This window comes from Physeter macrocephalus, chromosome 16 (assembly GCF_002837175.3).
Source record: "Physeter macrocephalus isolate SW-GA chromosome 16, ASM283717v5, whole genome shotgun sequence".
In the NCBI taxonomy this organism is placed as follows: Eukaryota; Metazoa; Chordata; class Mammalia; order Artiodactyla; family Physeteridae; genus Physeter; species Physeter macrocephalus.
The window spans coordinates 59,667,567-59,684,946 of NC_041229.1; the positions used below are offsets into that span (position 1 = coordinate 59,667,567).

The 17,380-nt window shown below is 35.8% G+C and overlaps 1 protein-coding gene across 5 annotated transcripts in view; it reads right to left on the reverse strand.

The window, feature by feature from the left end:
* Positions 1 to 17,380, reverse strand: part of FCHSD2 (FCH and double SH3 domains 2) — a 300,658-nt gene that overhangs the window by 64,642 nt on the left and 218,636 nt on the right. For all 5 annotated transcript variants that reach the window (XM_055078767.1, XM_024131614.3, XM_055078769.1 and 2 more), the window contains one exon: positions 5,568 to 5,663. In XM_055078767.1, coding sequence (XP_054934742.1) covers positions 5,568 to 5,663 — 96 coding nt within the window. The remainder of the gene's footprint in view (positions 1 to 5,567; positions 5,664 to 17,380) is intronic.

The following is a 17,380-nucleotide window of genomic DNA, read 5'->3' on the forward strand; positions in this document are numbered from 1 at the left end:
CAGGACATGGAAGCAACCTAAGTGTCCATCGACAGATGAATAGATAAAGAAGATGTGGCACATATATACAACGGAATATTACTCAGCCATAAAAAGAAACGAAATTGAGTTATTTGTAGTGAGGTGGATGGACCTAGAGTCTCTCATACAGAGTGAAGTCTGAAAGAGAAAAATAAATACCTTATGCTAACACATATATATGGAATCTAAAGAAAAAAAAAGGTCATGAAGAACTTAGGGGCAAGATAGGAATAAAGACACAGACCTACTAAAGAATGGAGTTGAGGATACGGGGAGGGGGAAGGGTAAGCTGGGAGAAAGTGAGAGAGTGGCATGGACATATATACACTATCAAACGTAGGGTGGATAGCTAGTGAGAAGCAGCCACATGGCACAGGGAGATCAGCTAGGTGGTTTGTGACCACCTAGAGGGGTGGAATAGGGATGGTGGCAGGGAGGGAGACGCAAGAGGGAAGAGATATCGGGACATATGTATATGTATAACTGATTCACTTTGTTATAAAGCAGAAACTAACACACCATTGTAAAGCAATTATATTCCAATAAAGATGCTAAATAAAAAGGAGCCATTAAAAATGAAGTACATTTACTCCTCAAATACATTTACATTGTACATATATAATATTTACTTCCCAAAGCAACCTAGCTGTGTCATCCTGGCTAATGTACTTAACTTCCTCTCTGGGCCTCAGCTTTCTCAACTGAAAATCAAGACATCTGAAGATGAGATGAAATCTCAGATCCTTACTAGTGCTGAAATGAATTTTAAGAGAAGAAACAGGGGCTTCCCTGGTGGCGCAGTGGTTGAGAATCCGCCTGCCGATGCAGGGGACACGGGTTCATGCCCCGGTCTGGGAAGATCCCACATGCCGTGGAGCGGCTGGGCCCGTGAGCCATGGCCACTGAGCCTGTGCGTTCGGAGCCTGTGCTCCGCAACGGGAGAGGCCACAACAGTGAGAGGCCCGCGTACCACAAAAAAAAAAAAAAAAAATTTTAGGCTACATTCCATATCCTTCTCAGAACAATCTTGTATTAAAAACTTTCATTTCAATGAAGAAAGGTGAACTTTACTATTTCTAGAAAGATTTTTGACTTTCTGGTATCATCTGATACCAGAAGATATAAAGAAGAATAAAGAAAGGATACTTTAGAAATAAGTAACTCTATATGGAAATACAGACATGGAAATAGTTCAGTATTAACCATGAGCCAGCTACTAAATTACTACATCAGATGAAACTTGCCACTGATCACTGTCACTTGTAACCATCTTATGGTTAAACTAAGATTCCTAATTTAATTCTATGGCTGCACAGAATAGATAATTGTGACCTTATAAAATCATTTTGGCCAGTTCCTTTTGGTATATCATTCTAAAACATGACTCAAAATAATCATATATTAAAATAAAATGAAAAGGAATTTTGATTTACCAGCAGATAAAAAAAGAAAAGCCAAAAAAACAAGAAGTGCAACCCTTAATTTCAACCCTTAATTAAATTCCAGTGGTAATACTGTGACTGTATGTTTTCAACTGGACATTTTTGACTTTTGTAGGGAAAATACTAGAATTTGAAATGGGTTATATTAAAAAGTTTTTTTAAAAAATGTTAAGATAATATATGAACACCTTCAGAAGAAAATAAGTTACATTTAATCATGGTGGTGACTTTAAAAGTCCTATGGCTTTCCTGAATGCATCTTACCTAAATCTAGATCAAATACTTATTGACTACTCATCTCTATATAAGGCAAGGGTATATACAAATTATACACAATAAATATCTATTGAGAGAATAAAAAATGAATGTGTTAAATCCATAAGGAGTTCAAAGTTCCTAATATAAATTATAAAATCGAAAATAAAATTAAGGAACAATACTGTCCTGCAGGGGGAATCCATCTGCAATTATCATGACTGTCCTACTTGAAAACATTCCATAGTTCTCCATATACTACCATATGTAAAACTCATACACAAAATCTGGTTGCAACCTACATTTATGGTGTTGTTCAATACCTTCACCATACCAAACCTACTTGCTATTTCAAATACAGGTAATGCACTTTCAAGCTTTTCTGGCTCCAACACTTATTAGCTGAGTGATCTTGGGCAAATTTCTTAACCAGTTTCCTCGACTATAAAATGAGGATTAAAAAGAGAAACTAAAATATAGGATTGTTGAGAGGACTAAATGAGTTAATACAGGCAATACAATTAGAAAAATATCTAGCATGAAACAACTCTTCAGTGAATTTCACCTATTATTTTCATTATTTTCAATTGTTATTCTCACTTCCTGGAATGTTGTTTTTCAATCACTGCAAAGTAAATTTCAATTCATCTTCAAGATCTAATCCATACTAAGAAGATAAACAATCTGATAAAAAAAGATAAAAGATATGAATAGACATTTTACCAAAGTAAATATATGAATCACTAATAAGCTCATTAGAAGATACTCAACATCATCAGTCATTAGGTTAATGCAAATCAAAACCACAATGAGATACTATTTCACATCCTCTAGGATGGTTACAAGCAAAGACATAGACAATAACAAATGGAAGTGAAGATGTGGAGAAACAAGAACCCATATACAATGTAGTAGAAACACAAAATGGTAGCCACTTTGTAAAAGTTTGTCAATTTCTTAAAAAGTGAAACAAATTTACCGTAAGACTCAGCAACTCAGAGTATTGAAAACATATTCATACAAAGACTTGTACACACATGTTAATATTGACATTATTGATAAAAGCCAAAAGTGGGTAACAACCTAAATGTCTATCACTGATGAACAGATAAACAAAATGTGGTATATTCACAACACTATTCAGTAATTAAAAAGGTACAAACTATTGATACATTCTAAGACATAGATGAACCTCAAAAACATGCTAAGTGAAAGAAGCAAGACATAAGAGACCACATATTATATGATTCAATTTATATGAAATTTCTAGAAAATGGAAACCTATAGAGAAAGAAAATAGATTAGAGGTTGCCTGGGCAGGGGATGGGAATAGGGATTAACAGTAAACGGACGTGAGGGATCTTACTGGGGTCATGAAAATGTTCTAAAACTTACTTGTGACGATGGTTGTACAATTTGGTCAATTTACTAAAAATCAGTGAATAATATACTTGAAATGGGTGAATTATATGATATGTAAATATTCCTCAAAAAATTTGTAAAAGAATTATACTACATCAGGATGCATTAACTGTACCCATCAATGGACAGCAGGAGCACTCTATCATATACAGCACTTGCCTCATTATATTTTACTTATTTGTGTACATGTCAGTGAGCTCATCTAGTCCAGGCTCTTAACATGTAATAGCTATCCTCAGCCTCTGAATTAAAATATGCTCCAAAATAGGATAGGAACAATAGCAATTTCAGAAATATGACAGAAGATAGTGGCAATTAGTGCTTCCTACATGCCCTGCATTTACCCGGCAGGAGGAGTAAGTTAATGGGGCACTGACTGGCACTCTCCGTGACAGGCTTTTCCAAGAGGAAACCAGAAAAGCAAGTAAACAATGGTTCCATTCTCATATGAAAGAACAGTACTAGTCCATACTGAGTAAAAACAATTATTTGGGATTTTATTCTTTGTGAGCAGTAAGAATACTTAATCTACAACAAAACAAAAAGTACATACAACAAATTTTACAGGTAAAAACATTTTCAAAATGATTATTCTAAAGACTTTTTCAATGGTTGACAATCTGGGATGATTTTCACAAATGTGTGAGCATTTATCTTTTCCCATTATGAAAAAATTAACTGCTCCCCAAGTGCTGAACATTTCTTCTGAGAAAACAGAGTAGCATGTGGAAAGAACATTAAACTGCAATCAAGACATTAATGTGTCATTAATTCACTGTATGACTCTGGACAAGTCTCTTTTCCTTTCTAGGCTTCAGTTTCCTCTTTAATAAAGACAAGTTAGCTCTAAGGTTCTTTCCAGCACTCCTGCTGAGGAAAACTAAGGTGCTTCAGACAAGATGACAAATGAGAAGCTCAATCTTTTCACTATTAAGAGGAAAAGAAATCCCTAATTTATAAGGGAAAAACGGAAAGCCCCAGCTTATGCATTTAGTAGCCCCTTACACATATATTTATAACTTTCATTCCAATACCAGGTCCCACCCTTCATCAGCATGCAAACCCACACACCCCACCCCTCCCACCCTTGACCCACACCCCCATATACCTCAGCTATGGTCATTCTCAGAGCACTGACAGGGGAGAGCTCAATATCCACCAGTTGGGCAGCTTTTAAACTCTGCCCAGTACAGATTGCACAAGGACAGAAAACAGCATAGAGTTAGAATTTTAAGGCAAACAGGGACACACAACTAAGAACATTTAGCACAGTGTTCAGAAACAATGAAGGATTTCAGGTTGTCATTGGGCTTTGGATGAGTGAGATGAGAGTCACTATTATTCTGATTTTCCTGAGGAAAATGGGCAAAGATAAAATAATCTCAAATTAGTCACAATTTTAACTCAAGCCTGGCAAACTTGTCCATACATACCCTGTATCCTCAGGACAATGTCTCCGAGTCATTAAGCAAAAGCTGATCGATAAAAAAAGGCGCTACTATAAAGGGCAAGGGTTAATAATCTACAGGGAAATGCTGATTTCCTACATTTCTTTATATAGCCACTAACAGGGCTACTTAAAATTTAGTAGGAAAAGTAATGAAGATATCTCCAGCAAAGGTTTCTATTAAACTGATACCATTAAACTGATATCATGAACTCCCCTGATTTTGATTCTAGGTTTACCAACAGACTTTACCAATACAACTTGACTTCCCTCTTGGCTTGCCTGCATTGAGAGAATGTGCTAGATATGCCAACATGTGCTTTCTCACCTTGTAGAAGTTAAATACCTTTTAAAAAATGTTATTAAATTAGTATTCTGGTTCTTTTTGTTTAATTAAAAAATGGCTATCATTTTTCATAGAGTAAACTCAAGGATAAAAATGTATGATTAATGATTGTTTTTTAAACACTGCCAATTTGGCATTTGTGTTAATACTTTAACATTCTAAGAAATCTGAAAGGAATTATAAAGGGTCTATAATTTTTAATAAAACCAGTAAAAATATTTGTATGCATATATTCATTATTCTATTTATTAATTCTATTCTGGTTAAAACTTAACCACTGGTTTCTTTGGAAGGGTATGCATGTGAAGAATTTCATGAATAGAAAGTATGTAATTTACATTTGAATTGAAAAAAATTTATTGAATATTTTTTCTTTTTCCCTCAGTTGTTTTCACATTTCCAGTAACTTGTTTTATGATTTAACCCTATTAAGCAGAAAGTTGTTAGCATAAAGATACTGGGCATGTTAGTCACATTTTAGAAAGAAGAAATGTCACAGTTTCTCTGCATCCTCACAGTTTTGTTATAATATTGAGATACACTCAGTTTTTGTCTGTTTATTCCAAGGATAGTAGTTATTTAAGAACAAACATAGCTTAAAGACAAATGAAATGAAAATCTGGAATTCCCTTACAGTATCACTGTCACAAGGCTGGAACTGGAAGGGCTGGGGTTTGTGAAATACAGCATTCTCTTGTAAAAACAGCTGAAGATTATAGTCTCGTACCACCTAAAGAGAAAATAAAATATCTTTAAGTCTTTAATAAGGTTAAAATGTTCAATAATTGTGTTTTAAAGTTTAAGCTTTATTCTGATGTTTTCCAAAAATGAGCAATCATCCAGTATTACGTGGTCAAAAAGAAATTATAATTACAATTTTTTTTTTCATTTTAGATAATAGTTGTTATCCTTGTGCCCCATTTTCTCAAGAATCTAAGTATGGAAAGTACTAGTTTAGAAACTAGCCCAGATTTGGGGACTAGACAATATGCACTATTTTAAGACTGAAAAAAGATGGCTATTACACAAAATGTTATTCTTTTGAACGGGGGGTAGGTGCAAATAGGGAAGCACATTAGTTTGTCAGGTCTCTCCCAGTTCTAAAGTTCTGTAGGCCTCTTAAAGTTTGCTTTATGGAGATTGCCATCTACTAGGAAACTGCCAAATAACCTTATACCTAACACAAAATAGTATTTTTCTAGTACTTCTTGCCACCTTTTTAAGGAGGCTGTATTCTAATTACCATCTTAAAGCATACCAAGAAGATAGACTAGAAAGGAATTTATAGAGAAGGGGAATTCTAATACACATCAAGTAACAAAACAAATAGCACAGAAAGACAGTCATCTAAAAAGAATTCATTGTATTATATACTCTCGGAAAGAGTGGAAATCATCAACATTTGATTGTGCAGAAACCCATTTTCTATTTTGCTACACTGCTTACCCTTGACTCTTCTTTCATTTGTAGTATATTACAGCTCATTAGCACCTCTGCCAGAGGAAGGGCAGAAGAAGGAAGAAAAGTTTAAAGCAGCTCTGTGGCTATACTTTAGTAGTCCTAGGAAAAGAATTCATTCAGGAGATGGAGAAAGTGGGAGGTATATTCTGCATTTTATTTACCAGCACAACCCAATTCTCTATTGCTCCTCTGCAACCCCCACCCCCATTCAACAACCATTTACTGAGAGAGCTTACCAGGCCTAATGCTAAATGCAGCAGAGAGGGGGAACACACAGAGTAATAAATATGAATAAACAAAGTTAATATCTTCAAGGAATTTATAATCTAGAAACTGGGAGAACTAAACAGATTACACAATTAAAATACACTATGAAAGTATGTAGAAGGTACTAGGAGAGCACAAAAGACGGTGCTATTTAATCCAGACTGAAGGGGTAGGATGGAGGAAGGAGTGGTTGAAAAAATGTGGTCATGGAAGGCTGGCTGAATAAACATATTCTCAAAGGGAAATGTGTTTTTTTCTTTTCCTGGATTCCAGTTTTAAGCTAGAGTAGCTGTGAAAGCTCTTTTTTTTTTCTTTTTAAAATTATTTATTTATTTATTTATTGGTTGGTTGGTTGGTTGTGTTGGGTCTTCGTTGCTGCGCGCGGGCTTTCTCTAGTTGTGGAGAGTGGGGTCGAGTGGGGTCTACTCTTCGTTGCAGTGTGCGGGCTCCTCATTGAGGTAGTTTCTCTTGTTGCAGAGCACGGGCTCTAGGCCCGTGGGCTTCAGTAGTTGCAGCACACGGGTTCAGAGTTGCAGCACGCGGGCTCTAGGGTGCGTGGGCTTCAGTAGTTGTAGTTTAGTTGCTCCTCAGCATGTGGGATCTTCCAGGACCAGGGATTGAACACAGGACTGCGCCACCAGGGAAGTCCCCTGTGAAAGCTCTTGACACAGCCCTGAGGCACAGCCTCACTAGTCACCATGCAGAAAAAAGCTAAGAGGATCATCCTTCTAGTTGCTAAACCTATCCTCTCAAGCACCACAAACCAAACTTCCTTATCTTTCTTTCTTTCCTCTTTTTCTTTCTTTCAAGGGGGAAGTATCAACCTTTTTAAATTTTTAATTTTTTTTTACAGAACATTTCAAAGTAGAGAGAACAGAATAATGTATCCCCATGTACCTACCACCCAACTTCCCAAAACACAAATTCTTGTTTCATCTATAAACCTACCTGCTCCTTACCCACCCCCCAATTATATTGAAGCACGTCTTAGACATATCATTTCATCTATAAATATTTCAGTGTAATGTCTAAAAGACAAAGACTTTAAAAAATATATCCATATTAAAATTTACAAAAAATATTATAAAACAACCAGTAAGTGTTCAAATTTGTTTCATATTTTAAAAAGTTTTACAAATCGGGATCACAGTAAGGTTCCCACAGTGCAAATGGATGATGTTGCTTAGGTTTGTTTTCATATATAGTTTTCTCCCTCCATCTCCCTTACCCCCACCCCCCTGCAATATGTTTGTTGAAGAAACTGAGTTTTTGTTTTGTAGAGTTTCCCACAGTCTGAGTTTTGTTGACTCCATCCTCGCAGTATTGGTTTTTGTGTGTTCTGTAAGTTGATGCTTCTTTGCATTTGGGTTTTTGATTTATTTTTATTTTTTGAAAAGGTGGTGTTTACTTCTATGAAGAGGCTTGCCTCTGACTTGTCTCTTTTTGATATTAACAGTTGTAGTGGGCTGAATGAATGGTGGCCCCCCAAAAGAGATGTCCATGTCCTAATCCCTGAAACTTGTGAATGTTACCTCATTTGGAAAAAGGCCCTTTCCAGATGTAATTGTTATGGATTTTGAGATTAGGAAGTCATTCTGGATTCTGTGGTTGGGCCCTTAATCTAATGATAAGTGATGTCATTATAAAAGGCAAACAGAAGAAAACACAGACAGAAGAGGAGCCAATGAGACCAGAGGTAGAGATTGGAGTAATGTGACCACAAACCAAAAAATGTCTGAAGCTATGAGAAGCTGGAAGAGGTAAGAAACTGATTATCCTCTGAAGCCTTTGGAGGGAGTGCAGCCTTGCTGACACCTTCATTTCTGACTTTTGGCCTCCAGAACTCAGAGGGAATAAATTTCAGTCATTTTACGCCATTCAGCTTATGGTAATTTGTACAGCAGCCGTAGGAAACTAATAGAACAGACCTATGATGATAAATGCCTAAACATATTAGGGGTTACAAAAACTAGAGGTTTTTCTATTTTTTCTATCACTTTTTCAAGGAATTCTATCATTCCTTTTTCATTTATTAGCTGGAATACTTCCATAAGAAAAACTTTCCAAGTCAATTATTTAGTTACCTTGAGGTACATTTTGTATAAGGCAGGATAAACATTTCCTCTTCCCTTTATTATCTAGTTTTCAAATTGAGCTGTTTCCCTAGCAACCTCCAAAGAATGGCCAATTATAGCTTTAATAAATCATTATTATGAAGTCATGGATTTAAAAATATTTGATCTGTTTTAATCTACTGCTGTTATGATCATTATTTTTTTATTATTATTATTTTTTTTTTTGTGGTATGCGGGCCTCACACTGTTGTGGCCTCTCCCGTTGCGGAGCACAGGCTCCGGACGCGCAGGCTCAGCGGCCATGGCTCACGGGCCCAGCCGCTCCGCGGCATGTGGGATCCTCCCAAACCGGGGCGCGAACCCGGGTCCCCTGCATCGGCAGGCGGACGCGCAACCACTGCGCCACCAGGGAAGCCCTGTTATGATCATTATTGATGCTAAAATTATCCCATCTTTGGCTAGCAAGATCACATCCTGAGTCCCTTTGAGATGGGACTAGTAGTTTTTGATAGTTTTGACAGTTTCCTTGCTTTCCATTATGACAAATTATTTAACATTTACCTCAAATATTTCATGTCCCAGATCTAGAATCAGTGCTATTCTCCCAAGAAGCACTGTTTTTTATTTATTTACTTTTTATTTTTTTTAAGTGAGTAGGAGAAAGTACATAGAAAACAAGATCTGTACACTAGAGGTACTGGGTTAGTTACTGGTCTTCTCTCTCGAACAATTCATTTTGAAAGGAAATTGCAAAGAGATCCTGTGCACCTCCCAATGTTGGCGTCTTGCATAAATATAGTAAATATCAAAACCAGGAAATTGACACTGGTACAAAGCATAAAGCTTATTTAGATTTCACCAGTTATATATATACACTCATTTTGGGGTGGTGTATGTGTAGAGGTCTATACAATTTTATCATAAGTATAACTTCATGTAACCACTATCACAATCAAGATACTTAACTGAACCATCACCACATGACTCCCTTGTGCTACTCCATAATAGCTCCCTCTACTTTCCTCATCCCTAATTCCTGGCAATTGCTAATCTGTTCTCTATTTCTATAAATATGTTATTTCACAAATGTTACATAATGGAATCATGCACCATATATCTTTTCTTTTTTGGCCATGCGGCACGGCATGAGGGATCTTAGTTCCCTGACCAGGGATTGAACCCGTGCCCCCTGCAGTGGAAGCGCGGAGTCTTAACCACTGTACCACCAGGGAAGTCCCACAATATATCTTTTTGAGATTTCCATTTTCACTCAGCATAATTTCCTATAAGTTCATCCAATTTGTTGCATGTATCAACAGTTCACTCCTTTTTATTGCTGAGTAGTATTCCACAGTATGGAAGTACCACCATGTGGTGTCTGATCCCTCACTCACTGAAGGTCATTTAAGCAGTTTCCACTTTTTGGCTATTATGAATAAAGCTACTCTACATTTGTGTCCAAGTTTCTGTGTGAAAATAAATTTTCATTTTCTCTGGGATATATGCCCAATCTCTCTCTCTGTAAAGCTGTTACTGAAGTATAAGTGACATACAATAAACTGTACATACTTAAAGTGTATACTTTGATAAGTCTTAACTTACCTATACACCTGTAAAAATATCACCACAATCAAGATAATGAACTTATCCCTCACTCTCAAAAGTTTCCTCATCCCCTTTGTAATCTTTCCCTCCAGTCCCTTCTTGCTCCCCTCTGTCATTCCTTGTGACAACTGAGGTCAGGCCTTAAATCTCATTACTGATGTATCCTTCAGCAACTAGCACAGTGACTCTGTCTAAAGTAGCATTCAATAAACAGTTGTTAAAAACACCTCTGTATCCATCATTGAGATTAAATAAAACATTACTATTACTGTCAAAATCTATATACCCTCTCCTTATTGCATTCCCACCTTCCTTCGAAAGGAGTGTTCCTCAACCTTTTCTTTTTTTAAATGTTTTTTAAGTGTTATCACTCCCACTCCCCAATTCAGGGACCCTTTTAAGACATTTTTTCCCTAATCTCCCTCTTTGATTAAATTTAAATACCACAAATATACTGTATATATGTTTATGTACTGTGGCCTGCTGTAATATCTAAGATATTTTTGCAAACCACCCCTCAAAATCTGGAAGCAATTTTTACTCCCTTGGGGAATATCTGCCCCTCTGCAAATGCATGCTGCTCTAGATGTAACCACTCTACTGAATTTTACCAAGCTCCTCTTTTTTTTTTTCCTTTTAATAGTGTTACTACATATGATGTATCTCAAAATGATACTGTTTTCTTGGATATTTTTGAACACTGTATAAATGGCATCTTAGTGGGTGTATTCTTTTGCAAGTTGGCTTTTTTTAAAATTGAAGTACAGCTAATTTACAATGTTGTGTTAATTTCAAGTGTAAAGCAAAGTGATTTAGCCATACACACACATGCACAAACACACCCATATTCTTTTTCACATTCTTTTCCATTATAGGTTACTACAAATACTGAGTATAGTTCCCTGTGCTACACTGTAGGTACTTGTTGCACAATTTGCTTTTTGCTCAATATTACATTTGTGAATCTCATCCATATTAATGAATGTGCCTACAGAGCTTCCATTTTTATTGTTATCTTGTATTCCATTATTCATCTTACTGTCAGTGGACAGCTGGGTTATTTCTAGCTTTTTCTAGCCTTATAAAGAAAGTTGTTATGAACATTCTTTCAAAAGTCTCCAGGTACCCATGTGCCAGAGTTTCTCTAGGTTATATTCCAAGCAGTAGAACTTCTGGGTCATAAGCTAAGTGCATCTTTAAATTGACTAGATAATGTCAAATGTTTTTAAATTGGATGTATCAATCTGTACCCTTCAGGGCAGTGTAAGAGTTTCTGTTAATCCATATTCTCACCAACAGTCATTCCTGTCTGTTTTTGTCAATCTCATAAGTGTAGAATAGAATCTCATGGTGATTTTAATTTCCATTTCTTTGATTAATAGTGAGTATAAGCGTCTGTATTAGTTTCCTAGGGCTGCCAAAACAAAGTATCATAGACGAGGTGGCTTAAACAACATAAACTTGTTCCTCACAGTTCTGGAGGCTAGAAGTCCAAGATCAAATTGTTGGCAGGGTTGGTTTCTTCTGAGGGCCTCTTTCCTTGGCTTGTAGATGGTTATCTTTTCCTGGTGTCTTCATATGGTCTTCCCTCTGTGCCTGTTTGTGTTCTAACCTCCTCTTATAAGGACACCAGTCATGCTGGATTAGAGCTTGTCCATATAACCTCATTTTACCTTAATAACCTCTTTAAAGGCCCTATATCCAAAAACAGTCACAGTCTGAGGAACCAGAGGTTAGGACTTCAACATATGAATTTTAGGGGGACAAAACCTAGCCCATAAAAACATCTTTTAATATGGTAATAGCTATTTATATTTTTTATTCTGTGGGACACATGTTGTATGATGTATCAGTAGTTCATTCCTTTTTATGAACAAATAATATCCCACTGTATGGATATACTGTATTTTATTTATCTAATCATCAGTTGATTGACATTTAGGGTGTTTACAATTATTGGCTATTATGAATAACACTCCCGTGAACATTTCTGTACAAATTTTTGTTTAAACACTTTTTTTCAATTCTCTTAAAGTGGAAGTGCCGAGTCATGTGGTAACTCTGTGTCTTACTTTTTGAGGAACTACCAAACTGTCTTCCACAGTGGCTACACCATTTTACATTCCTACAAATGCTGTACGAGGGTTCTAATTTCTCCACATCCTTGCTAACACTTGCTATTGTGTGTGTGTTTGTTTTTAACTACTAAAGCTATCCTACTAGGTGGGAAGTGGTAGTTCATTGTGGTTTTGATTTGCATTTCTCTAATGACTAACAGTGCTGAGGATCTTTTCATGTGTAACTTTTCATTGGAAAAATGTCTATTCAAGTCCTTTGTCCATTTTTAAATTGGGTCATTTGTCTTTTATGTGTTGAGCTGTAAAAGTTATTTATATATTCTGAATATTAAATTCCTATCAGAGACATGATTTATAAATATTTTCTCCCATTCTATGGGCTGTCTTTTTCACATTCTTGATAATGTTCTTTGATGCACAAAAACTTTTAATTTGATGAAGTTCAGTTATCTATCTTTTCTTTTATTGCTTGTGCTTTCATGTTAAATCTAAGAATACATTGGCAAATCCAATAAAGATTTACCTCTGTTCTCTTCTATAATTTTATAGTTTTAGGTTGTTGACCCATTTTGAGTTAATTTTTATATATGGAGTGAGGAAGGGGTTTAACTTTATTCTTTTGCATGTGGTTATCCTGCTGTTTTAGCACCCTTATTGGAGAGACTATTCTTTCTCTATAAAATGGCATTGACAACCTTGTCGAAATCAATTAGCCACAGATGTTTGAGTTTATTTCTGGACTCTCAATTCTTACTGGTCTACATGTTTATCCTTATACTACTACCATACTATCTTGATTAGATTGCTTTGGGGAATATTGAAATATATATATATATATATATATATATATATATTTTTTTTGTGGTACGCGGGCCTCTCACTGTTGCGGCCTCTCCCATTGCGGAGCACAGGCTCCGGATGCGCAGGCTCAGCGGCCATGGCTCATGGACCCAGCCGCTCCGCGGCATGTGGGATCTTCCTGGACCAGGGCACGAACCCGTGTCTCCTGCATCGGCAGGCGGATTCTCAACCACTGCGCCACCAGGGAAGCCCGAAATATATATATTTTAAAATATTTATTTATTTATTTATTATTTATTTTTTTAGGCTGAGCCAGGTCTTAGTTGCGGCACGCGGCATCTTCGTTGCAGCATGCATGAGGGATCCAGCTCCCCAATCAAGGATGGAACCCGGGCCCCCTGCATTGGGAGCACGGAATCTTACCCACTGGACCACCAGGGAAGTCCCTGGGGAATACTGAAATATTAGTGATATGAAATCTTCCAATCCATAAACATTTATTATTTCCATTTATTTAGGTCTTCTTTAATTTCAGCAATGTTTTGTAGTTTTCAATGTACAAGCTTTTCACGTTTTGGATAAATTTACTTCTAAGTAGTTATTCTTCAAATGCTATTGTAGTTAGAATTATTTTCTTAATTTTCTTTCAGTTCATTCATTGATGAAGCATTATGGAAACACAACTGATTTTTTTTGCGGTACACGGGCCTCTCACTGTTGTGGTCTCTCCCGTTGCGGAGCACAGGCTCCGGACGCGCAGGCTCAGCGGCCATGGCTCACAGGCCTAGCCGCTCCGCGGCATGTGGGATCTTCCCGTACGGGGGGCAGGAACCGTGTCCCCTGCATCGGCAGGCGGACCCTCAACCACTGCGCCACCAAGGAAGCCCCCACAACTGATTTTTGTGTTTTGATTTTGTATTTGCAACTTTTGCTGAATTCATTTACTAGCTCAAGGACTTTTGTGGAATCTATAGGATTTTCTATTATCATGTCATGTGCAAATATAGATAATTTTACTTCTTTCTTTCTGATTTGGTGCCTCCTATTTCTATTCTTGCCTAATTGCTCTGACCAGGACTTCCAGTACAATGGTGAATATTAGTGGTGAAAAGTGGGCATCCTTGCCTTGTTCCTGATTTTAGGTGGGGAAAGCTTTCAGTCTTTCACCATTGAGTGTGATATGTGATGTAGGTTTTTAAATAATGCCCTTTACCATGTTCAGGAAGTTCCCTTCTATCCTTATCTGCTGAGCATTTTTATAATAAAAGAGTGTTGAATTCTGTCAAATGCTTTTCCTGTGTCTTTTGAGATGATCATGTGATTTTTTCCCCTTCATTTTATTAAGTTTACTTTTTTGGTAAGTCTACAAGGTATTAAGAATGACGATACTGGACAATTTAATTTCCAAAGAAATATAGAATAACGTTGTTTCTGAATTGTTAAAAGACCTACATTATTAATTGGTAGGAATTCCCTTATGCAGGCAGAAAGCAAGCACACATAAACAAACTGTAAGGCCAGTAGAACTACTTTTAGAATTAACTATGACAGAGAAAATATCTCTGACAACATCTGCTTCAGTTACATGTAGAAAGCATTTCATAAAATATTAAGAAGAAAAGCAAGCTTCATAAATAATTAAAATTAAACAAAAGTTCCTAGGGCCAGCTGTTTCCCTTTAGGGGATAAAAGATATAGAGGGCACTGTAAAATTTACAATGTGTCACTATGGATTACCTCCAAAATATCTTTGAGAACATGTACAGTTACAATTTAGATATGTGGAAAAAAATGAATTCCGCCCCCCACAAAAAAAAGACAAGCTAGTAATGGTGTAGAATAAAAACCAAAAGAGTTTCTAACTTCTTTTTGGGTTATTAGATCACTAGGTTGCTTTTAGCAGTACAACAAGAGCAGCATAACAAGCTCTTTGTAACAGAAAAACACGGGGCATAAAACTTATAGGTATGAGCTCTTCTGGTACTAGGAACAAAAGGGCACAACTCCTAGTTACATCATTCTTACAAAATTTTTATTACTACCACTTTCAATCTAAACATAAGAGCATCTCATTTATTCCTCATCCCTGGGGAGTAAGATACTCATATGAGTGAATGTAGTGGAAAATAAAAGCTTATCTCTTTATGTGTCCAAATCAGTTGATTCATTTTTAATTCATTTTCTATGAAAATAATATAAGCTAAAGAGATAATATAGATAGTAGTAGAGCATGGAAAACACTATGTGTGAGTGTGTGACCTCAGGCAAGTCACATAAACTTCCTGGGTCTGTTTTCCTCTCTATGAAATGAGCATCATAATACCAACCTCAGAGGATGTGCTAAAAACTCCTAGAAAATTGTTAACTGCTGTATAAAATATTAGCACATTTTAAAGACTATATGTTTACCTGTTTTATAAATTAAAGGTAGTGTATTCAAACTTAACTTATTCTTGCAGAGAGATTTCAAGGAATTCTGTCTGGGGACAGTCTGATAAAATTAGATATAAAAAATGCCACCGTATTACATACTCCCCCCATTGAATGGAAACTGGAAAAACTCACTTTTAAATAATTCATGGGTTAATGACAGGGGCGGGGGTGGGGGGGTGGAATGCAGAAACAATAAAAAAGCCCTACAAACATATTATGGACTGCAATTAAAGCAGAAAGAGAAATTTTTTAGGTTCAAGTGGATTTACTTGAAAACAAGAAAGACTGAAAATATAGAACCTAATAGAAAAAAAGCCTGAAAAAGAAAAAAAACATAAACTGTAATAAAGTAGAAAGAAATAATGAATATAAAGGCAGAAATTAAGGAGATAGGAAACAATAACATTGAGAAGTAGAACAAGAACCGGCTCTTGGAAAACATTAATAAAATAGACTGGTAAGTCTGATCAAAGTAAGAGAAAAAGCACAAACCATATTAGAAATGAAAAGGGAGACAACTACAGAGGCAAACAACTTTATATGCAAATTTATGACATCAAATTTGATAAATGAAATGGACAATTCATCTAGGAAAGTGTAAGTTACCAAAATGTACTAAAAAGAAACAGAAAATCTGAATGGACCAATAAATATAAACAATCTGATTACTAGTAAAAAATCAACCTCTCTATAAAAGGAACAAAACCAAGATGTTTTTATAGACTTTCCCCTGCAACATTCTCTCACAGAAGATGTCAAATGTACACGTTAAAATAAAAAGAATTGTACAGAAACACCTATATACCCACTACCTAGATTCTTCAATTATTATTCTTCTATATTTTCTTTCACTTAACTATCCATCTATCCATCCATTTATCCTTTCTATACATCCATCCTTTTACATCTTTTATTGAATCCTGGGGGGTGAAAATATAAGAATACAAAAATATGACAGGATTTCAAAGCACCAGACTAGTGATATTTGTATTCCCATATCAACTTAACATTTAAATGTTTTTCTAAAAATAGAATTGGAACTATAGTACACTGAAAATAAGAATAAATACACATGGAGGCTTTCAGGAAGAAAAGTCTGTATCCCTTTTCTTTTCTGTCTTTGGACACTGTCTTGTGAGATGGAGACCCTGATTCCTTCCAAACAACTTTCTAAGGTATTAGCTAGTTCCTGCTCCTCCTGCCAAAAAGGAGAATTGAACTGGATCTTTTAAAATAGCAGTTATAAAATGAATATATTTTAATAAATGTATTCATTCAGTCAGGAAACATTTACTATGCACTTAATTTATCAGAAAGAAAATAAGATTTATTAATCGCAGGAACAATTTATCTTCCAAACGGCAGTTTCTCTACTGCAAAAAATTTTAATCTGTCAGATCCTAAAGAAAAACGATTTCATTTATTTTCTATGTAAACAGTGTGACATGCCAGCAAAGTTGATGGATGTCAACACTTTTGAATGAAAAGGTTACTATCAAAGAATGACAGCATATAGAAGGCAAGGTTAATTTTTAAAAACAAGATATTATAACATTAATTTCTTTATCAATTATAAAATGCTAATTTTCCTTTTTGTGCCCCTTTATTATTCTTCGCACTGACACATGAACTTGTTGTTTTACTAATTGAGTGTATTCAAAATTCATTTGAGTGAAAGATAAAAGCTCTTTAAACCATTCTTCTCGAGAGCAACATACATGGCAATA